Source organism: Epinephelus moara, chromosome 1 (assembly GCF_006386435.1).
Source record: "Epinephelus moara isolate mb chromosome 1, YSFRI_EMoa_1.0, whole genome shotgun sequence".
Lineage (NCBI taxonomy): Eukaryota > Metazoa > Chordata > Actinopteri > Perciformes > Serranidae > Epinephelus > Epinephelus moara.
The window spans coordinates 34,539,919-34,564,235 of record NC_065506.1 but is presented as its reverse complement, the minus strand read 5'-3'; the positions used below and the strand labels follow the sequence as shown (position 1 = coordinate 34,564,235).

At 40.7% G+C, this 24,317-nt stretch overlaps 1 protein-coding gene across 3 annotated transcripts in view; it reads right to left on the bottom strand.

The window, feature by feature from the left end:
* Positions 1 to 24,317, bottom strand: part of LOC126392085 (protein diaphanous homolog 3-like) — a 244,843-nt gene that overhangs the window by 81,766 nt on the left and 138,760 nt on the right. For all 3 annotated transcript variants that reach the window (XM_050049310.1, XM_050047664.1, XM_050048467.1), the window contains 2 exons: positions 20,166 to 20,330; positions 7,274 to 7,409 (listed from right to left, as the gene is read on the bottom strand). In XM_050049310.1, coding sequence (XP_049905267.1) covers positions 7,274 to 7,409; positions 20,166 to 20,330 — 301 coding nt within the window. The remainder of the gene's footprint in view (positions 1 to 7,273; positions 7,410 to 20,165; positions 20,331 to 24,317) is intronic.

The window sequence follows — 24,317 nt, the reverse complement described above, 5'->3', positions numbered from 1 at the left end:
ACAATAACTGGCTTTGCGTTGGGTCCAACACACTCACACCTCAGGGAACACAACAGACCAGCATGCAGTGAACATTAGGGCGTTGTTAGCCTACTTGTTTGAAACACAGAGAACCATCCCACCGTCCACAGGTTTTTTTTTAGCAGACACAAGTGCAAGAAGTATCAAACACACTACTCAAATTTAACCAACTTTGTGGGCACCACCATAAAACTAAGGCATGATACAAAACAAAAGGCATTAGTGTCTATAGTATCTAAGAACTGCCTCATGAGAACATGCAGTGTCGCATACAAGCTTCACAGAAAGATCTCTCTGTCTCTCCTGCTCTCTCTTCCTTATGCCCCTCCTATGCTTTTAGCATCTTTGCATGCAGGGTTGCATCTCTAGCTGTTCTTCTATTTGACGTCTTAATAGTTCATCGCTTGTAGCCATGTAGGGAATGTTAAATAAAGCTCTGATGTGTAATTTGTCGCTCCACAAACATTCCCGCTCCCGGCCTACCCTGGGAGTTAATGCAACAGATTTGTCATACACAAGCCAGGCACAGCTAGAGGAGGAGGGGAAAAAACACCTATTCAATCTGAATTTCAATCTCCATAGGGCTCTATGCAAATGTATGCAAGCTGATGCTCTCCCTCTCTCAGACTGCCAGAACGCACAGTGCAGATGACGAAAGCGGGGCTGCACATTATCGTGTAGGTAGAAGCCCGGTCTGTGGCAGGTAAAAGAGACCGAGAGAAATGAGATGGAAACCGGGAGAAGCTCACATTTCTGGAATGCAAAAGTAGGCAAAGCTAAAACCAAACTAAATGCAGATACCTGTAGCAAGTAACGAAGCTAAAATCCATTTTGATCATTTCCTCCAGGAAACCCTCCCCCCCTTCCTTCCCCTGTCTGTCATTGCCGTGCCCTTCAGCATAATGTGGCTATGGAGCCTCTCTGGGGGTTTTTAGGGAATTGATGGATAATCAGATGATTACATAGAAAATCTCCATTGAGGACAATCCTCGCTGACAAACAAAGAGAAAGCTCTTTAGTTAATAAATAGGCTGAGAGACAGACAGAGTGAGAGAGAGAGTGTGAGGGAGAGAGAGTGAGTAAATCCTGTCCTGGGTTGGCAGCACAATGCCAAATCTCTATCACATATTCATTTCATCCCAACAATCTGTGTGTATTTATGTGTATGCGTGCGTGTGCGCGCGACTGTCGTACATTGCCAGAAACATCACTTCTTGGGGATGTCACTGAGTTTGCCTTTAGCTTTATCTTAATTTGAGCGTATCTAAATAAATTTCAAGCTCTAGGCATATTTGTATAAGCCTTTCTGACAAAATTTGGCTGAAGTTTATTCTTAAGATTTTCTTATTTCTGAACTACTTTTCTGAAATGGAAAGTTTGCAGTGAAACACAACTCGACACACACGCATGGGGGAAATAAGTCCAAGCTGTCAATCTGACCGAGCTGCAGACCAAACAAGCAAGTCATTAAAATTCAGGAAAGGACACAAATATACAGTGCAAATAAAAGGTGTTTAAGTCTCATTTCTTGGTTTTCAACACTGAACAAAGTGGATGTACTCTAATCATTTTTCTGTGACACTGATAAATTGGAAAATAAAATTAAAGGTCCAGTGTGTAGGACTGAGGGGGAAATACTGGCAGAAATGGGATATAATATAATAAGCATGTTTTCTTTAGTGTATAATTACCTGACAACAAGAATCACTGTATTTTCCTTATCTTAGAATGAGACGTTTATATCTACATAGGGAGCGGGTCCTGGTTTACGGAGTCCATCACGTTTCTGCGCAGTCCAAGACAGACAGACAGGCACTTTTGAATTGGTCACCATAATTGGCAGCCCCTCTGCGACAAGTGAAACTGCTTTATTCAGTGTTTTTACCAGTTCAATTACCGGGTTTATTTGTTTTGGAGACGAAGAGACCTCTGCGGACACCCCTCAACGTCTGGATCTTAAGTTATCAGAGAAAAAAATCGAGCACACATTAGCAGGTGCTGGGCTTGTAGCCTGTCTCCGACATGCTTAACAGTGTCGAAGAAACACAGATTTGTCACATTAAATTGCTTTATTCTGTGTTTTAATCACCTGGTCCAAGAGGAAGAGACCTCTGCGGATAATTTGGCTCCCGGTAAAAACCTCCTGAACAATGAATAATTAAGGAATTCTAACTGGGAGAAGTTTCAGTTGGTTGCAAGCTGCAATCCTCATCACTAGACACCATTAAATCTCTCTAAATCTTACACATTGCTCCTTTAAGTACAAATACAAACCCCAAATTCCTCCAGTTTTGAAGGTTCTTCATTGGCTTCATTTTAGAATCCTGTTTAAAATTTTGCTTTAAGTTTTTAAGTCTCTCAATGGACTGGCTCCTGACTATTTATCTGATATGTTGGCCAAGTACATTTCCTTCAGAGCCTTAAGATCTTCTAACTCTGGTCTACTAAATATCCCCCAGAGAAGAACCAAAAGGTACGGTGATGCTGTGTTGTGTGTCGTTGGCCCTTGTTTCTGAAACAGCCTTCCAGAGGACGTCAGACTCTCTGGTTCAGCAGATAGCTTCAATCGAAATCTTAAAACCTTATCTTTTTAGACCTGCATTTATGTAGTTTTATTCATTTAATTGGTATCAAACCTAATTCATATTTTTTTATGTGTATTTGTGTGAATGTGTCTGTGTGAGTGTGTGATTATGTATTCGAATCTTATTTACTCAATCTCTTACTGTCTTTCATGTGTATTTTCACATTTTATTATGTGAAGCACTTTGAATTACACTTGCTGTATGAACTGTGTGATACAAATGAAGTTATTGAAGTATTAATTCACTTTAACCCAATATTTAGAAGATGCAGCAATTGCTGCTTTGAGTCTATGAGGTTAGTTTTTGTGGTTGTCATTTGGACTCTGCAAGTTTACCCCATTCTTCCTTAGAAAACTGCTCAGGCTCTGTTTAGTTTCATGGCATCTAAAATTTTCATTTAATTGACCCTTTGCTAAGCCCCGCCCCTTTATAATGGTCCATCAAGCTGTCGATGCGAGCATGGAGCCCACTGTCACTAACTCCACTACCTGACGAAATCTTATGTAATTTCTGGGGAGGAAAAAAGCAATTTCAGATAGAAGCAGACAGAGGGGTCAGCTGTATGTGTCTGAAGGATATATTCAGGATGTCAGACTGACTCAGCGGCAAAAACGGGTTAAAAAGTTAAAGGTAGAAGCTAAGGGCTACAGAACATTTAAAAGTGAACCACCACATCACCTGCGATCGACAGAAGACAATAAAGTTAAGGTGCAACCAATGACTGTAGGAGCAACACTGTCCAACACTGTAAAGCAGGGTAGAGCTTTAATCACACACAGCAAAAGCAGCATGTGTATCTATTCGGTTTACCTTCAGTAGCTAGAGTAGCATAGAAATGCTTACTTAGTAACTCAACATTTAACGTATAGTTGTCGGACCCTGCATCGTAGCTGTCCTATACAAGCCTATAATTTTAACTTTGCGAAGGGTCAATTGTGGTCTGGATTCTGATTTGGCCACTCTGATTTGGTCCCTACATTGCAGTTCATATCAAGAACTTGGCTTGGATTTGTTGTGAGTATTTCTCTCCATTCTGCTGCCTTCATTTCACTCTCTACCCTCACAAGCCTTCCAGGACTTTCTGTGATAAGCATCTCCACAGCGTGATGCAGCCACCAACATGCTTCATGCTGGGGATTGGTGCTCTTGTGCTCATGTGTGGTTTCACAGCAAACATGTTTAGTTAAGATGGCCAATTTCAGACTATAGGGTAAATATGTATTTAAAGGCATTGCACATTTTCTTTATAGCTTAAATATGAAAAAGCAGACAAATAGGGAACTAAACTCACTTAAGATATTCTGTCATATTTCAAATACAACATTTTAGCCTGAATTTATGGTACAGTACAGCCTTGAGCCTACATCTGCAAAGCATTCACTACCAATCCTCCCTAATATAAACATAACACATACAACACTAGTCTACTGGGAGTAATTATTTTTTTGGTTTCAACCAAGTTGCCGGTTATTTTTTTGGATAACCACAGCATGACAGAGGGTGAGATACAGCTCACACACACTGCTGGACGAACACACAGCACATAACCTATCCACCAGAATGCTGCTCATAATTTCGACTGGACAGGACCCTTCGTTTGGATGAGCGCAGAACTGTAAAACTTCAGGCCCTCTGTGGCAAATGGAGACATTTGTATTCTGTTTAAGCCAAGAGGGGCCTTGGTTTGGCTATAGATAGTCAGCCCACAGCAGTACTTTGGCCTGGATTGTGCAGTACTGGTGCAGTTCTCTCCATGCACTCTAACGTCTACAGGAGTTCTACAGTGGCTGGCATGGTCACGTTAGCTATAGATGCTGGTGCAGGGCCGGGGCTGCCAAGCTCAACTGCCAGCCTTGGCTTTGGCAGTGGAAATGGGTCTGGAGGCTGCACTGTTGAACAAGTTTATGGCATCAACCGTGCTCCAAAGGGGAAGGAAAAAAACAAAACAAAACAGAACAAAAAAAAAAACAACAACTGGCAGTTGGAACCAGATGCTCTGGCATAAGGTAGACATTGCTTTCTTCATAGCTATGTCTGAACCTGCTCGGTGAATAGACTTCCCATTCTAGCTACATTATGCCTCAGGGCCACAGCAGTGGACAGTGTTTGAAAAAACAATACTTTTACATAAAATCCCCAAACATCTACTGACAATATGCAAGCATGAGTTAAGAACACCTTGCACAAAAGCACATATGGCCTGACATACAGGCAAAGTTGAAATCATAGCTCCATCTGTCAGTATAGGATGTGATCAGTAAATTATTTATCCAGCGCAGGAGAACATCAAAGAAGACTCAACAACATGTTTTTGATTAAATAAAAATACCACATTTTCAAAGCAAAAGCAGAGGTCTGCTAGTCCAACTCTGAAACCTGTCATACTCTTATCAGTAAGCAACATATTGATCATAAAGCCTGAAAACATTTGCACTTCTTCTCAGGGCCAGGCAATAAATATGAACATGTGGTAACAGAGTGAGCTGTGTTACCTAAACAAAGGTATTGGTGCTCACTAGTTTCTGGGTAGAACTATGAAGTGCTGTAGAGAAAAAGAGCTACACATCAGGGTTTGAGTCACAGATATGCAAACTGTTTATATAAGAAAGGCTTTTACACCTGTGCAAAGTAATCACAGTGAATATTATTCTACCTTTTGTCACAACTATTGAAAGTTAAATAACAGAAACACGTCATTACACTTTACAAAGTAATCTACCAGGAATGTGTGCTTGCATGTGACTGATTGTGCACAACAGTGTCTTGTTGGATTGCCGTTCACAAAAAAACAGGTTCAACGTTTCTGCCGGACGACCCTGCAGTTTTATGCCGGACTCCTCTGTGCACAACCGCTGCCCCTCATTAAATCATTCAAATGAATGAAGGGGCTTTGTTAACATGGGGCTAATGTTGGTCTGGATTTGACTTCAAATATTTTTGAGACATCTTATGCCCCACTTCCACCGAGCAGTACGGTACAGTTCAGTTCACTCCTTTGACCTTTACTTTAGTTTTTATATGACACTTTTAGTAATGAGTGGATCTTCAAGAGTTTATATATATATCAATTTCGACCAGATAATGTGAACTGCATATATCCTAATCCTCACTCAGAGAAAGAAAGCGTCGTGGAGTGTAGTTCCTGTGGGCTATGGCAACACTAAACCCCTGAGCTTGCCTGAGGGGGACTAAATGCACAAACCTGCTATTTTTAAATATCCCATCAAGAGAGACTCTCACTGCAGCCTGTTCTATTTCGTGCTGAAAATGTCGGCGTGCAACCCTGTTCTGTGGATGATAAACAAGGTGCAGACTTCCCTCTGTGTCACCAGACATGAGAAAATACAGTTAGTGCTGGACAGAGCAGTGAGTGACAACCCCGCCCACATGAGTACTGTTTGCGGTGGAAACGCTAGGGTCTAGGTACCATGTCTAAAGGGTTACTCTTGGTTCCAAAGGTACCATACTGAAAGTGTTTGGTTGAAACGGGGCTCCTGGGTTTCCTGGTATCTTCTTTAAATGTCCTAACTTGGAAAATGACTGCTCTCCTCTCTACATTTTGTGACTAACATATTTTTAAACTCAATGGATTAAGGTAAAAAGAGTAATTGAAAAAGTGGTACAGTTCTTAAGTTTTTGCACAAGCCAGCTGATTTTTACTGTAGGCAGATGATTCTTCGCGCAGTATTTGGCTTCATTTTTATGACAACCAAACCTTTTTGCTTGTGTCCTAGTTCAAGACTTGTGCTTGTCAACATGCAATGTTGAAACTTATGGACATCAGATGTGACTGTGGATTCAACCATCACCCTTTATGATGTGTGAGGAGAGTAAGAGGAACACACTAGTGGTTGTTGTGGTCACAGGGGCTTTTCTTCAACCAGCTGACATTTGTTAAGGGTAATTTCAGCAATCATCTTTCCGAGACAAGTGCCTTGTAACAACACATTGAAACCCTGATGAGAGCTGTTCTAAGCTCTGACCCTCCTGGAAAGTTCAAGCAAGAGGTAAAGTACTATACTTAGATACAAAAACCAATCAATGATCACAATATTACCTTTGAATTCCAACACTGAAATGTGCACAATGCTACATGTCAAGAGCCTTGCCTTGTTGAAGTATCCATTAATCAACACAAGGCAACACAATGTGAATATTGCCTTCATATGACACACTAACACGACTGTGTGTTACAGTTCAGTTAGTGCATGCCTGGTTTGATATTGTATGTTTTCCATAACTGGGAAACTACATTTGATGGATTGATTGGTCAGAAATAATAAAAGTTGAGACTATTATATCAGCAGGGCGGACATGGACTGAGTGACATTATTCAAAGAAAGGCTTTTTTGATGTTCTCTTTCAACACCACACAACTGGTAATTTTGTATTCATATTATTCCCAGCAACACTTAACTACTTGTCCATCAATCATAATGATTTCTGTGGAGATGTGGGTTTCATTTTTTTAAGAGATAAATACTGCATTGTGAGAAAATAGGTGTCTCCTCTAATCCATTAAGATGAGAGTTTGCTTGATAAATGAGAGTCATTGTCTTTGAATCATCTCTTACACCACTTGACCCCAGATTGATTAGCACCCAGATCCCTGAGAACGCCTCGGTGATGCACGAGTTGACGGGCAAAGCAGACTGAATGTTCTCTACCTGCATTGACTTCCAGCAACCTCCTCTTCTTCTGCTGTCTCTCCTGCTTTTCACGTTCAGCCTTCTCCTTCGCCGCCCGGGCTCTCCTCTGTTTCTCCTCGGACTCCCTCAGCCGCAGGTTCTCCTTCAGTGCTTGCTGTGTGGGGGAGAGAAAGCAATAAAGTGAGGGAGATACAGAAAGAAGGAGAAAACAAGACGGATTGCTAAGTGGGGTTAATTACCACAGTGCAGAGCCTGTCAAAGGCAGCGGCAGCTGTCAAACACCACAGACATCTTTATCAGGCGCCATTAAAGTCAGATAAAGCTTCTTAGGTAAATTGCCACCCTGGTCCTGCCAGACAAAAGCAACTTGGCACCACAGACTTCAGACACCAGAGAACCATAAAAGTGATGTAACGACGTAAAGACACGAATGGAAGCTGTGTCTCTTTCCAAAAACATTTTCTGTTTTAATTTTGCCTCTTTTCTGCCCACTCTAAAAAACATTTAAACCTATTTTTAGAGATTATTAAAGCTCTGTTCAAACATTTTGCTTGCTCTATTTTGTTTTTCTCTCTGCAGTCTTTCTCAGAGCTGAAAAACATCCCTGGCAGCATCACCTTACAAGATAAAACAAAGAGTGGGAAAAACATTTCTAGGTTAAAAAAAAATATATATAACACAGCATAAAATGTATAAAGTATGAAAATCCCCAAACTAAAATGATCAAGCTGCTGTGTGTTTATGTGTGTCTATGTATAGAGCATGTGTTAGGGTCAGTAAGACAGCTTCAGCATCACCCTGTGGCTACAGTGTGAGCTGTTTCCAATCACTGAACAGCAGGTGAGCTCAATGGCAATGCCAGCAGTGATACGATTCAGGCTGTACAGTTAGATGCTGAGCTGAACACAGCTTACAGGTGCTGCTGTGTGGGTGGATGTTGATATCTACCACACTACTTGCAGGTACACTGTAAACAAAATCCGCACTTGAAACCACCTGAATTTTACAGCATCCGACAGAGCTGGGAAACTTATTGTTAACAACAAGAATAATTTGGCAACTTTCCTGCATATACTTATTATCCCTAGACTTGAAAGTTAATTAGCAATTAAAAATGTTTTTATGGTTACACTGTGACTACTGACAAAAGAAAAATCTGATTATTGATTGCACATATGCACAGTACAAATTATAAATTATATTTCTTTATTCCCATGATTGGTTTTCTTTTTATTATTTTCTTCTTCTGATTGGAATGACTAACACTTAAGAAAAGTATTCTGGTATTGTTATGTAGTAAATACAACATTTGCTCATGTAGACTTCTATTTCTCTTCTGAAGAGGGAATGCAGTTTGACTCAAATTATGTTACATGAATGGATAGGAACTCCTACTGTACTACTTTTTACAAAGTGCCGACGGTCAACTCCAATAAGAGCAGCAGTCACTCAGTTTTTCCTTTTGTCAGGCCTCTTTGTTCACAGAGCACAACAATATAATGTAGAGCAGTGGTTCACAAATGGTACGCCATGGGATTCTGTGATAACCACACATTATTATGGCAATTTTCAACTGGGCCTATACAAAAAGCTTTGAATTAATTTTTTATCGACTGTATCAGTATGTTGGTCACATACAGTTCCTCATAAAGAGGCAAACTCTAGCAACAAAATGTAATTTAATTTAATTTAAATTTAGAAAACGTCATGGGGAACCTATTTGTCACCGTTTGTGCATGGGAATTATTAGTGTGTGACACATCAAAAGCCCTGATTGGCAGCCAGTGTGAGGGATGATACCATTTAAAAAGAGAAAGTAGTGCATGGGACAATGGATCGCTTTATTGTACGGAGCAAATTACAATAAATCACCAGCAAAGACACCTACTGTAGCACCGCAAGTAAAGAGACAGTATAACGAAAGCTACCTGTCTTATTTTTTCTTATATTTATTGTCTTACGTCTTGCTAAGAATGTTAACACACGTTATAGTGCACAGATATAAATACAGGTGTGCCTTGAAGTGTACCTTGGGCGGAGTGAATTTGTGTGGATATTTCAATATCAAAAACAAGTGGACTAGACAAATTAACAATGTGCAAACATTATGAGAAACCTTTATCTGGACTGACACTGGTCCTTTTTTTTTTGACTGGCTACATACAAAGTTTACCTGCACTTCAACCACAGGCACTGAGTTCCAGCTTTAAAGTTCTGGGCCATTGTTCCTTCTCCTAATTAATTACCTATTGATGGCCCAAGAATGATTGGAGTGGAGCTTGTCTTGTCATTCAATGTTCAGGCACTTGAGAATGAAAAAGGTTTTACAGCTTTAGTTGGAACTGCAAGCAAACACCTGTGCTGGCTATCAAGGTCTTGGGACAGGAATGTCTCTTTATGGATGCACCGATTCATCAGCCGAACATAGGTATCGGCTGATACTCACGTTGTTGACTGCCATCGACCTATAAGCAAATAAGATGGCATTCACCAATGCCAGTGGTAGATGTTTTTCTGTTGGGTCATCAATTTTGCGCAGCTAAAAATTAGGGCTTGGGACGAACGCGCTACCATCGTCCCTGGGACAACAGTAAACATGTTTGAGACAAACAGAGATCCTCCCTTGGACACATTTGGGCGAAAGGTTGCGGTAAACTCATCTTGATCAGGGTTTTTTTTCCCTGACAATGCAATAAAGATAAAACAAATTCATGTTATAACCTGCAGGAGGAGATCTCATTAATGTTAGCTGTTAGCAGCTGGTGGCCTGAACTAACAGCTAATGGAGGTGGCATTAAGTTACATTATGATACATTCCTGTTTTATTCAGTAAAAATAAGTATTGAGCAAAGGGAAATTATTATTACGTTATCATGATGTGTTCAAATACAGGCTGATCTTGTACACTGTTGTTTTTGGTGAGAAACTTGAGTACATGTCGTGGTTGGAAAGAGAAATGTGTTGATGTTTTCACAGCAATATAAATCAGAGAGGGGATTATATATAGTAAAAAGTTTTATTGAAGCAGTTTTTGTAAAGGATGTTTTTCATGTGAAAAAAGATTATATTCAAGGTTGTTTTATAACTTTGTATGACTAAATTTCATTCAGAGGTAGTGCAATGAAGGGCTGAATGACTTTAAATGGTTCAGTTATATATATGTATATTTTTTACTATGAAGATGTTTTTGGTTCCCTTGCATAAATAACAACAAAAACAAAATAAAAATAAAGATAAAATGAAAAAATAATAATAATCATAAAAAAAAACATCAGTATTGGCCCAGAATTTCTTCTTTTTAATATTGATATTTGCACAAGCCGATGTCGTCAACTTAAAAACTTGTCAAAACATGTCACGATTCAACTTGTCTCTGAAGAATTATTTCATAGGTATGCTACTACCATACTTTAACCACTGTGGGTAGAGCCTCTATAATCCCTGTTCCAGAGCGCTGTCAAACTCATACGATAGTGTCGATAGCTCAATAACGCCACAGCCAAGAGACAGACCGCATATGATTTAATAGAGTGCTAGCATGATTGCCATCCTGATCAATAGCCAGTCACTTAAAGAAAGGGAGTCTGGGCTTTTATCAAACGCCCAACTCCACCTCCTCATCTCCCCTCCTCTTGCGCTATTCACACGTCTTGGCTTGACAGGCAGGTCAGTGGGAGAATAGTAATGCCAAACCAACATTAATGGATGCGCACACTACGGAAAGCACACACTACGGATACTGTGTAATACATGATGGAAAACTACAGCGGCACAATAAAGAGGGGCAGTCGCTTATTGAGGCCAACTGACAGCCTCTTATTAAGTCTGCGTACAAGTGACCATCGCGGGAAATGATATAGTCAGCTTGCATTCTAAACAAATCAGCGTCCTCAATTCGGCATCAACAAGCCACTTGAAATATGGAGAAACAACAACTCAAACACTCCGTAAATTACTAATAGTAGGGGTGTAACTGCACAATATTCAGTTTGATGCAGTATACTTGAGTCCTGTGTCCTTTGGTTACACACAGCTGTAAATGAACCCATCCTGTGATGCTCCACGTCCACACACTGTGAGCTTGATCTTTCACTGCAGATTTTTTTCCCTATTCATAACACGGACCGAAATGAGATTGTATCTTGTTGGCATCATAGCAGACATATAATTTAAACAACATTTATCTAAACTCACTCACATAAAAAGACAATAGCAGCTAATGACAGTGATGTGAACTACTCAGCAGGTTTATAGAAATCCAGGGGAAGAGGAGAGAAGAAGGGAGAGATGAATACCAAATGACTGAGACACACTGAAGCTGTTCGGAGCTCTATTTTTAAACAACACCAACTCCTCCACAAAATTAACTTTGATTTGATGTAATGAAACTGTCAGTTGCTCGTGGCATCCTCTGATTCACAAATGACTATGTTCTTAATGGGCATCCAGGCTGGTAAATCACAGGCGGAGCAAACGAGGGAAAAGGAGAAGGGAAAGACAAGTGTACTGACACATAATACATTTTCAATAAGGAACAATTAAGTGATCCCAGGTTAGCAGTCAGTGGTGATGGATGCCTAATGTGAATGTCATCAAAACTCTGATACTCCTCCCCCTCTTCACTATCGAGCAGCTCTTTTATTAAAAAGTCAAATTCAAGACATATGATTACTTTTGTCTTTTCTCAAAAAGAAAGGGGGGGATGCAACAAGATGTCCTACAAACCAAGGACACACATAACAGGTGTACTATAACAATGACAAATGTAGGCCAGTAATGATACAGACCATCTGATTAAGATGGTTAAAGAGAGCATTTGCATATTATTAATCAGCTTTGTATCAAAACAATGGGGGTGGTCTGTGTAAATGAACTGTGGTAAACTTCCCTCAATTGTGTCCACTGTCCAGTGCTTGTCTCTCAGCGAAAATCCACAGGATGACATGTTTCATGTCATCCTGCCATACTGTTTCCTGAGATCAAATGGAGACACTACACAGTGTTGATCGACTATGAACCAAGATTCTATCACTACATTGCCTACTTAGCACCTCAAATGTTTTTAGAAACATATTTTAGTGCACTGTTTGGCTGTAATATGAGAGTATGTGAACAGGAAGTGGGAACCCTTCTGTTTCCTAGGATCAAATGGAGAAACTACGCAGTATTGATCAAATATGAACCAAGATTCTATCACCACATTGCCTATTTCTCACCTCAAATGTTTACAGAAACATATTTTAGTGCACTGTTTGGCTGTAAAAGGAGAATGTGTGAACAGGAAGTGGGTGCCCTACTGTTTCTTGAGATTAAATGAAGAAACTACGCAGTGTTGATCAAATATGAACCAAGACTCTGTCACTGCATTGCCTATTTCTCACCTCAAATGTTTTCAGAAACATATTTTAGTACACTGTTTGTAATATGCGCATTTGTGAACAGGAAGTAGGCGCCCTACTATTTCCTGAGATCAAATGGAGAAACTACGATATCATATCAATAACATATCATAGCTGCTTTGTTAAGACATACTTTGGCACAGTGGTGCTTTGAGCTCAAGGATGATATAGTGCAAGATCAAAGGTAAGAGGATAAAAGTTATTATATGTATCCTGAGGAGACCATGAAAGTGTCTTCAGAATATCAATCCATGCTATAGCTGTAGGGGTGTTTCAGTAACAACCAAAATTTCCAACTGCTGGTGGTGTTTGCTAAAAAAGTCACATGATCATGAAAGTCATCAGGATACATCATCTGGGAACAGTGAATGGGTGTACAAAATTGTGTGCCAATCCATCAAATAGAAGCTGAAATATTTGACTGAATAAGTGAAAACTCTGACCTGATGGTGGCGCAAAATGAAAGTCAGACAGTTGCCAAAGTCAGTAGGAGTCATCCTATAGTGGCCTTATATATTTGTAGTAAATTTCATGACAAACCACCCAATACTTGTGAGGATGCTTCAATTTGGACCACAAGTGTAGAACTCATGGTGCCGCTGGGGGTAAAGTCAGGGCACCAGAGTCAGTAAAATGTATCCTCTTGAGACCATGAATGTCCGTACAAACTGTCACGACAATCAATGCAAAAGTTCAGGAATAATTTTAGTCTCGTCTGAAGTAGCAGACTGGCAGATCAATAAGCTAACTGACACTGCCATTCCCAGTGCCAATGCAAGCGCAACTAAATATGAATGGCAGGTGGTTACAATAATCTGGCTATGCAGATCCACAGAGTCGGTCCGTAGAGGCAAAATTACATCTTATTTAAAACTGGACCCTTTACTGCTGCCAGCAGCCAGGAAAGCAATGATTAGTCAATAATGGGTCAATACAACAAGTGGGCCTGTTTAAGAGAGGATCACTCTTAAACTTCACAAAGAGAGTGGAACAGGAAAAAGAGCAGCTAAAGAACATTACATCAAAACATCCTTGTTAAAGCAGAAATTGATATGATCACAGCCAGCCACAAAAGGGGCCATGCTGTCTTCTTAAATCACAGGACCAATTAGCAATATTAGAATCATGAAAGTAAAAAAAGAGCCAGTGTGGGCATTAACTTAGTGCAGCAACACAAAGAAGTTCATTTTAAGCACATGGCAGGACAGGTTTCATTTGTTTAAAAAAAAATCTGAATTCAATATTGAAGGCAAGAATTATCTTACTACTGAAAAATAATGAGAACTGAAGGAACATGGATTTTTGAGAGATAGTGAAGTGCCCGAAATTACAAAAAGATGAAGAGTCATGTGATTTTTGCCTTCTGACAAAGCATTCATTTTTACTGTAATGTTGAGCTGAAGGAGAGGGAGAGGTGTAGAGGGAGAGAGAGAAAGAACCAGCTCTCTGAGGAAATTGCCCTCCGCTCTCCTTCATCACTGCAGGTCTGCTTCCCCCTCCTCCTCTCCTGGATGTCCGCCATTAGACACGCTCAATTGGATTCCTGTCAGATGTGCGGCCTCGCCCTGGGTCTCCTTCCTACGGGTGACTGAGCATGCTGTACGTGTGTGTACGAGTGTGTGTGTCCGTCTTTGTGTGTGAAAAAGCTAAGCAGCTTTCCTTAAAAAAAAAAAAAGAAAAAAAAAAAAAAAAAGCCAACACAAAATGACAAACGCACACAAACAAACATGCGCCCCCACACACACACGCGCGTTATGCGAACAAAATACACACAGTTCAAGGCTCAGTTCGCTTCAGGCGGTGGTCCAGAGAGAGCACGCACCTATTAGCATGGGCCTTGGCACAGCAGGCTAAATGCTGACACAGATTTGACCGAGAGGTTATGGTGCTGAGATTTACTGTATGCCCGCGTTCATTGACCTAGCCTTGGCTTCCCCCAAGATATGTCTGTGTGATGGGACCATTTGAACGAATTGCTGACCTAACACAGGGGAATAAATAGCTACATGGGAGTTTTGACCATATAATGCGGGTCTTTATAACACTTGGCTTGTTCACCTTTCGCTTGCAGAGTCATTAAGTGTTACAGTATGGTCAGATCATAAACACTAAAGCAGAAGTCTAGCCAGGACCGTGGAACTAAAATGAAAGAGATTACAGCTGCAATAAGAAACATTACAGCCAATTATGTATCTTATATATTCTTCTCATTATTATCAATTGGACTTTAATGGATGCATGGAACACACAGAGGTTTTTAATCATCAGCTCTTAGTCTGATTCTTTTTTTTTTTTTTAATTCATATGTGTTCATATCAGCCCACACCCAGTGACGAACTTGTGGCTGTGAAAGTGAGAAGAATCACAGCACAAAGTAGCTCTGGGATCAACAGCGTTGTGTGTGTGTTTCCTCAGACTTCAAGACTGTGTAGATTCTATTGCTACTTCAGTCTCAGTCTAGTCGCCACACACTGCAGCCAGCAAATCAAGATATATGGCAAATAACTGCTGTTTCAGGCTTCTTGCAGGCGGCGCGCTAGGTCCCCACGTATGTCTGTTGTTCATATTTACTGCGGTCAAAGCGGCCAGGTTTTTATATTTCCAGACTTGCTAAGCCAACATTTCATCAAAGCACTCCATTTTTTAAAGAGCCCTAAAATTTGAATTGGCATATACGCACTTAGGAGTCCTACAGCTACCCAATCATTGCAACACAGTCTGTGCGACTCCCACTGTGAATGTTGGAGGTGTGTGGCTCAGACCGTCTACACAGTTATCCAAGCCACAGTTGTGCAATATTGTCATCAGCATCTCACTGACCACAGGAAACATGAAACAGCAGTAAGTGTTAGGATGTGAATTTGACCATATCATAAAGGATGAGAGCAGGACTAATTAAATATTTTGTGCCTTTAGGTAAAACACTGTTTATTGTACATGTTTGTACAGCTGTAAGCAAAAGCACTCATGTGAAAGCTGGACATTGTTATTATGGTCTGACCTTATTGGCAATTAGATGTCACAATATATTTTGTTATTCTGATTATTGCCAGAAGAAATGTCATATTTTATCCACAATTTTCACTTCTATTAATCAGGGACGTTATTAATATATACAGTATGATAATAATTTTAAAAAAATCCATTTAGGTTTTATATTTTGGATTTAAAAATCATTTTTAATGGTTAATTTAGAATGAGCTATATAGAGCATAGGTGACACAGATAGAGGGAGAGAATGACAGCCCCTACCACAGTTTCCCTTGGTAAACTTATATCCACAAAAGAGTTAGAAAGTACATTAACACTGATTACCCAGGTAGTTTAAACTGTTTTCGTCCAGATTGGTACATTAGCTAGTAAAGGGTTTTTTTTTTACTTTGACTTGGACATACAGAGGTGGATGATTATCTTAAAGATGCTGGAACATATTTAAAGTGTTGGTCACTTTTCGGTGGCATACTTTGCAAATAGGATATCGATTTCCTACAACAACTCCCTGGTTTGTATATATCCAAAATGCTCCTACACTGTTTATTTAGGGAACTTTTGGGGCAAATATAAGGCTGGAATGTCAGTTTTCCCTTTGACATTTTTACAGCCCGTCTTCTTAACTCCTCAGGTGACCTGCACGACTCTCTCAAACACAAAACAAACCGGTGCTTGCACGTGGTATGTGACTCCAAAGGGGAGATGACACCACACACAAACACCCTGACTCTTGAGAATTCATTCTCACAGAGTGATAATGCAGGACACCATGGATATCATATCATCAGTCCCATCATCCCTGATAGGACTTGGCTTAAACATGGGTCCACAGTCAGACAAGGAAGTCCCGTTTCTTTAAGATTTTAACATATAATCTTTATATTGTGCTTGCAATTTTTTCATATTCAAACCAATAAAAAGTCTAAAAATGGCTACAAAATATTAATCCCCTAAGGAGAGACAGTGATTTGTATAGTGGTTGGGCATCTACAAAGTTTACAAAATCATGGTTATTGTGCCTCTCAATAATGATCTAGACTGTAGGCCTATTTAGAACCATTTAAAAACATTTTCTCAGACTTAGAGTAGAGTACACACTGTGTATCAGACATACAACAACTATTCTCCGTAAAAACACACACACAAATATACAGACAAAGCTTTGGAGTACAAGAAAATCTAAAGCATAACTAATGACTGTGCAGGAAAAAAGGCAAAGAGGCATGAAATCCATTTGTGTGTGTGAGGTAGATGTTAAGTTGGGGGCAGGGCAGGAACTTTAGTAGGCTAATTAGCTAATATTATCTGTCGCACCCAGTGGCCTGTGCCACTAATCCTGCTGATTAAACACAGTGGGTCTCCACAGCTCCACAGCTCACAGTAGCGCCAGACAGATAAGGCCACGGAGCTCAGTGATGACATAAATGTCTGGGGGAAACTGAACTGCATAGAACTGGCACTGGTTCTGATGTGCATTATTCCACGGGACGCTGATGTGAGAATCACAACAAGAATTTGCTTGTGTGTCAGGATGCGGCCAAGAAATGAAAAAAGTAAAAGTTTCACATCCAACTTTAAATGATTCTAATGCTGTTAAAGGGTTTGCTCATGTCAGTGCTGTTTATGATTACAGATATACAATATATAGTAGCAGACCTGTTTTTCCAATTAGTATTAGTTGACAAAAGACACAAAATGCAAATACACCTGACAAAATTGTAAGGTGGTGTTATTATCATAATTATTAAAAGCCTTTAAAAAGCATTATGGAACAGACCATTCCATGTAAATTGGAACTACTCCAAGATCTTTTTGTTTAAAGCCCAGTTCAGACCGAAGATTCGCAACAAGACGACTTGAAACTACTTGCAATGCCCCACTGCAACATTCTTAAAACCTGCCAGTTCACACCAATGCAACTAGATGAGATGGTGTATCATCTCGATGCAACAACTCTCTGTACTTCTGTTCTGATTTCCAGCTTTTCAGGCTTATTTTGTGGCTGATTATAATTTGTAGCTCCTTAAAATATGAATGGGGATAGTGATAGTGAGATACTGGCTACAGCTGCATTCGTAGTGGTGATGAAATGGCAAAAAACAAGCAAAATAAGCATCAGATGGACTGTGTTCATGATATATATACGCATACAACATGTGGCCTGCGGACCATTTGACTTGACGAGCGGACTTCACTACAAGCTGATTGGCTGTAGAAACTGGTGACAAGCTTTACGTTCTAAAACCAGTTGAGATGCAGGTGACACCATCAGCTGGCTTGAGCCAAGCTAAGACGGCAAGTTCACACTGCTGCAACTTTTCTCTGCAACGTTCTAAAACACATTTGTCTTGTCGCAAATGGTCTGAACTGGGCTTAATGGGTATAGTTGCTTAAAGAAGCAACAGATAGCATTTTTGCCTATATATACCATAATGTAAATAATGTGGGTTGCACAGGGTAGTATACACAGTAAAATCAGACTATCAGCGTTTACATAGGTTACTTAATGGCTTTGCAATCTTTGCAATAAGCTTCTGCCACCGGTGCCGAAATTTTGCGGAAAAAATCTGCTTTACGGCAGAAAATACGTTATGTATTGCCAAACTGGTCGGTCAGCCAATCAGGGACTGGAGCTGGTCCTTATTAGGAACTGGCCGGGGCATGAGATAGTTGAGTCAGGAACACAATGGCAGACGGACAAAGTTTGGAGACAAGTGAAAAACGGCCTCCCAAAATAAAACGAGCTCTTCTGTCTGAGGAGGCGAGGATGCACAAAAAGGAGAGTGATAAAAGAAGAGGAAAAACAAGAGTAAACCTCAGTCAGGCGTTCAAGAGATGGAGGGAGCTCCGTGACCAAAGAGGCTCAACACCGGTGTCCTGCTAGCTTTCTTTCTAATGGCTCAGTAAGTAACACGGCTAAATGTTAGCTAACGTTAGCCGAGAGAGGACTGTACTGTACTAGCTGCTAGTTCATTCCTAGCTGGCCAGCATCGCAAATCACCGCGACCAGGGACCGGGTAGCAAGTGTTGGTCGGCTGACATCCTCGTTGCCATTCTACGGCAGCCCTCGGACAGTGATTACCCCCCCACCCCCCCGCTGCCGCCGCAGCTACTGGGCACAGAGGCCTCTCCGACCGGGAGAAGTGAAGTAAAATCCTCTCCTCTGCTCCCGTTTGTCTGGTGAACGCCTCTCCTCTGTCAATACACTCTGCCAGCAGTTTAATAATATTGATGCCAGTTGTAACATTTGAATGTTTTAGTAGTAAGCCATGTTCTAAGCGGGATAGTGTATAGTGAGCCGGTGACCGTTGAAGAATAACTCCGCTGCACGTCGGGGTTCCATTCCCCTGTCGGGAGTTATTTTTCAACAGTCACAGGCTCACGATACATTATCCCTTACGTGTCTACTGTTGTTTGTAATGATACTGTACATATTGGTATCATTTACTGTGAGTTGTTTGTACTGGTACTGTGCATTCTGGTATAAATATTTGCATTAGGCTACTATTTGTTTTTTCTTCAGATAAATCTGATAATTGTTGCTCAGTCTCTTTACTCATTTATTTAGTATAGTGTCCACACACCTTCTCATTCTACATATACATAGAGGTATACTGGTGGCTTTACAGCCTACATTTTATTGATTATCTCTGATCCCCACGGTCAATTTGGTCTTTGCGACAGTGCGAGCAACACTGCTGACGCTAGGTGGCGCCAAGCTAAAAAAAACCCTGAATCCTATCTGTTGCCTCTTTAAAGGAATACTTCACCTATGAAATAATTTGTATATCAATTTCCCACCACGTTACCGTGAAGTCATGAAAAAGACTTCTTGCATAACTCCAGTGAACGGAGAGTCCAAAAAATGGGTTAGCATTTATTAACAGCGACACTATTTCAAAACAACCATATACAAACACTCACACAACTTGTGCAATATCATCTATCAAGTCTCATTATATTAATTCTTAATACATCAGTACAAACAACAGTCTTACGCACGGAAGAGTAGCATGCTTGGGCACGCTCAGGGTGCGCTACTCCTAAGTGATTTAAATGATTTAAATGTTTGTAACAGGATGATTTGATATCATTTTGCTGTTGGTAAATGTGGACCCCTGTACTTTTAATTCATGAAAAATGTTCTCCTCTTTTTGGATTCTCCGTTCACCATGGAGGCACGCGGGAAAAAGTTTTCTTTATAAAATTCAAAGTAACACTCAGTGAATAATTGATATTAAAATGGCCATTTTGTTGGATAAGTGTTCCTTTAACGTATCTACATGTGATTAAAGATAAATTATCATTTATATATAAAATGTAATCAAACACTTCCTGTAATGCAAAACAAATCCAGGTACTGCCAAACCCACTAAAAAATCAACTCATCAACCACTCAGTTTCAATAAAATATAAACATTTATAGTACCATGTTAAATTTTTCACTTCCACATAACATGCTCAGACAACTAAGTCTTCCTGCTTCTACTACGGGTAAATCAACTGTATAGTATACTCACAGTAAACATGGTGCGGAAGTTGCTGAGATCAGTAAACAGCTCCTCCACCGAGGTCTTCTTGGGATCGACCGCAAAGTACTCCAGCATGTTGTGATACAGCGTCTCCATATTGCTGTGCATTATCACCAGCTTGTCGTACTGCTCCCGTGCAACCTTGCTGAAGCTGTGAGGGTTTGTGGTCAAGGTCATCAACACATCTATCACATATTAAGTGTTAATTAAATGTTGCAGCAGGTACACTACTCCCGTATCTGACAGCAATACAGTAAGAAAAAAAAAGTGTGTAGAAAAAAGCATGGGAAAAAAAAAATCATTGACATTTGTTGCCGTAAGGATCTGAAGCTGGGAAACAGGCTGTAAGTGGTAAACTGTGATGTTGGCATTAGGGGCGCTGATGCTGTCAGTCAGGTTACCACTGCAGTATGTTCAATGCTATGACCCCCCGCAGCCTACAGCATCTGTGACTCATGTCTGGCTGCTGGCAAAGTGTGTCGGTTTATTTGACATGCACAATATTGAATGAAACTATAAAGCAAAAATCAAGAAAAAAGACCAAAATCCACACACAGGCAGATTTGACTGCACTCAAAATTCAAATAGTTTTAACTTCAACCCTTTCTGTTACAGCCATTTAAAGCCCATTCAAACAGACAGTGATTTTTAAGCACTAATTTCACAGTCGATGTAAACATTGCAGGTAATGGCACACAGTATTTGCATCTAGTATTTGCAGCCAGCACAGTCTTATTCTGCTTGTGATTTTTAGGCTGATTTACCCTGAAAATACGCTTTTCTTTCTCCACTGTGTGGCCCAACGACACATCCTTGCTCCTCAAAATGTCCCAAGAATAATGTCAAGAGCTGGTCCTCACAGACACGGATATACCTTTCACCACACAGAGATCTACTGTAGCAAAATATTACTCGTTTTACGATTGCCTGTATGAAAGATTGAAGAGCATTAAAAGGACCTCCTGGTTAAACCTAGCAAAGCAAAGGACACCTCTGCTATGTTGGTACGTCTGAGGATGTGTGCGGATGAGGACAAATGGGCAATGGCTGTGTCAACACGAGCTGGAGAGGTGTCCGTGTCAGAGCGAAGTGAGGGGGAAAGCGAGAGCACTAATACACATCCTGCCTACCAGGGCATACTGTTGAGAAAGTCGAAGTCACCACACACACAAGATGGTGTAGAAATCTAGCAAGCATGAATTTGCTGTTAAAAAGCAATTTCATATGTCATGTTATTAGCTCTTGTGTTTTATATTCTATATCTAAACGCATATCCTTAAACTGTTCTTTCCACATAAGGAGACTGTTTAATATAAAGTAAAGTGCTTGACAAAATTAGATCTGGGTTAGAATCAGTTTGAGCCAATCTGCTTCTTTTAAAAAGGCTGCGCAACTTTCTGTGCAAATCGATGAAAAAAGAAAATGATGTGTCCCTAACCAGCACCACCAGTCCTGCTAATGACCCCGACAACCTTGTCTCGTGGCAGATAAGAAGCGAAAGTGTCTGCGTGTGTGCAGTATCAAAATTATGGGAGCAGCATCTCTGGCTGCTATTGTGCCCCTTCATTATAGCTCAATTGATGGACCTATTTGACGTCTGGCCTCGGTTGAATCTGGCTCGGGATGGGACTACCTATTCAGAACTGGGTAAATGCTGTTCAATAGGCACCGCTCCAAGATTGACTTGTCAGTAATATCTTTCCAAGCCCGGAGCTGGGGGAAAGAGCCATGAGGAAAGCCTGAGCAGGTGATGGAAAGCAAGAGAGGGAGAAAAGAAGAAATAGCCGAGAGCCACGGTTGATAAGTATCATGGGGCGCAAAATATTTCTCCTCCTCCTGTTCCCACTCTCCTGACTTCCTCCCTTTTCCAGAGAAATCAGCGGTCCACTGCAGCTCTTTCTCAAGACTTTCTGTTCACTCCTGCTTTCTTACTGATCCTTTACTCTATCCTCCCCCGTATATTCCATCATATTTCCTTCTACCTCTCGTCGTTTGCTCATTCTCCTTCAGTTTCCCTCCTGTTCTCATATGCCACCTTTACAAGCTTGGCTCACATTCAGAAGTGTAACACTAGACCAATAACACTGTGACTGTCTACTCGAGAGGCGCATGAAGTGATAATGGAATTTTCAATGTCACCATTGTGACACTGCAGGCTTCTCATGTTTAGCTGGTGCCTGTAGATTTTGGTGGTTGGAATAATGACTGTCACCGGCAAACTTCATCAGCTGCAGGTGTAGTAAAAAAAAAAAAAAAAAGAGAGAGAGAGAAGTGATTGTATCATCTTTAAAGAGGCTTCTTCGGGATGAGCAGTGGAACTTGTTCAAGAATAAAAGAGCTATCTCCTCGCCTTTGATCTAGTACTTTTAGATATCACATGACTGGGAATCTTCAAAGATGGGACTGAGTAATGTTCAGTAATGGTCGGTATTCAATAATATGAGATAATAGAAAAATGGGCCAGTCAAAATTTTCTTTAAATAGCTCACTTATACAAACATGCCTCGCCAATATTGATAAAAACCAACAAACAAAAACACACATTTATAGTGTAGATTAATAAAGGTTCAGAATCAGAGTTCATGTGGAGATTAGTACATTTCGGTTTTGTTGTTTTTTTGTTTTTTAAAGGGCCTGTGTGTAAAAAAATCAGTTGGTGGCATCTAACACTGAGGATTGCCAAAACTTTTCCTCATTAGAATTCTTTCAGCGTTCATTGTTTAAGAGGTTTTTAAAGGGAGCCAAATTGTCTGCTGATTGGCACGTTGCAGACGGGCCACCAGCCCAGCACCTTCTAATGTGTGCTCACCTATTTTCTCTGAACCAGACGTTCAGGAGGAGGTATGCCATGATAATTATCCACAGAGGTCTCCTCCTCTGCAAAACAAACGGACCCAGTAATTTGAATCGGTAAAAACACTGAATGAAACATTTTCACGTTTAAAGACAGTGTTTCTTCGATGTCATTTGGCATGTCAGAGATGGGCCGCTAACACCTGCCAAAGTGTGTTAACCTTTCTTCTTTGATAATTCAAGATCCACGTTTGGGAGGTTTTTACCAGGAGCTGGATTATCCGCAGAGGTCACCTCCTCTCCCAAACACAAACCCGGTGATTTAAACAGGTAAATGCACTGAATTACGCGTACAATAATCAGTGTTTTTCTGATGCTCTTGTTGCAGACAGGCTGCTTTCTACTGTGGCCGATGTGAATATGCAAATCGGTATCCAAAGCTGTAAATGATGCCAATGCGGAAGTGCCAAAAACTGCTGTTTCCAAAATGGCCACATGAGGCTGGCTCCATGACGAAAACGAGACGATGACAAGCTAAAAATAGATCTTGACAATAAAAACTGAGATGAAATCTATGTTTCATTTTCACTGACAAAACGAGACATGACGAAAATATTTGTGGTGGACTACCCAACACTGAAAGCCGAGAACGCCGGTGCTTGTTATTATCTTAAAATACCGCATAAGCGACAGGCTGGTAAGCACCAGTAAATAGTCTGCGCCAGGGTGTTTCTCTAGCCAGAAAAAAAAACTCACCCTGGAGCAATGTCAGCCAAATTATTTATAATTGTAGAAAAAACTGCTTATCGTCCCTCTCCCTAGCAACACTTTCCAGCTCCTCCTGGGGGATCCCAAGGTGTTCCCAGGCCAGATGAGATATGTAATCCCTCCAGTGTGTTCTGGGTCTGCCCCGGGGCCTCCTACCAGTGGGAAGTGCCCGAAATACCTCCAGCAGGAGGCGCCCAGGAGGCATCCTGATCAGATGCCCGAACCACCTCAACTGACCCCTTTCGACGTGAAGGAGCAGCGGCTCTACTCTGAGCTCCCTCTGGATGTCTGAGCTCCTCACCCTATCTCTAAGGCTGAGTCCAGCCACCCCACGGAGGTAACTAATTTCTGCTGTACAATATTATATAATAATGTAATAAAAAAAAAATACTTAAAGGGCCAGTGTGTAAAATGGGTTGAAAACAGTGACATCAGTGGTCAAATTCTAGATTGCAGGGCTCACTCGCTCACCCCTCCCGTCGGGTAAATGACGGTGGCCTCGTAGGGACAAAAAGCCTTGCGCACGACTTTTTCAGGAGTAGGTCTATCTAGCAACGAGGTGAATGTTTATTTAAAAAT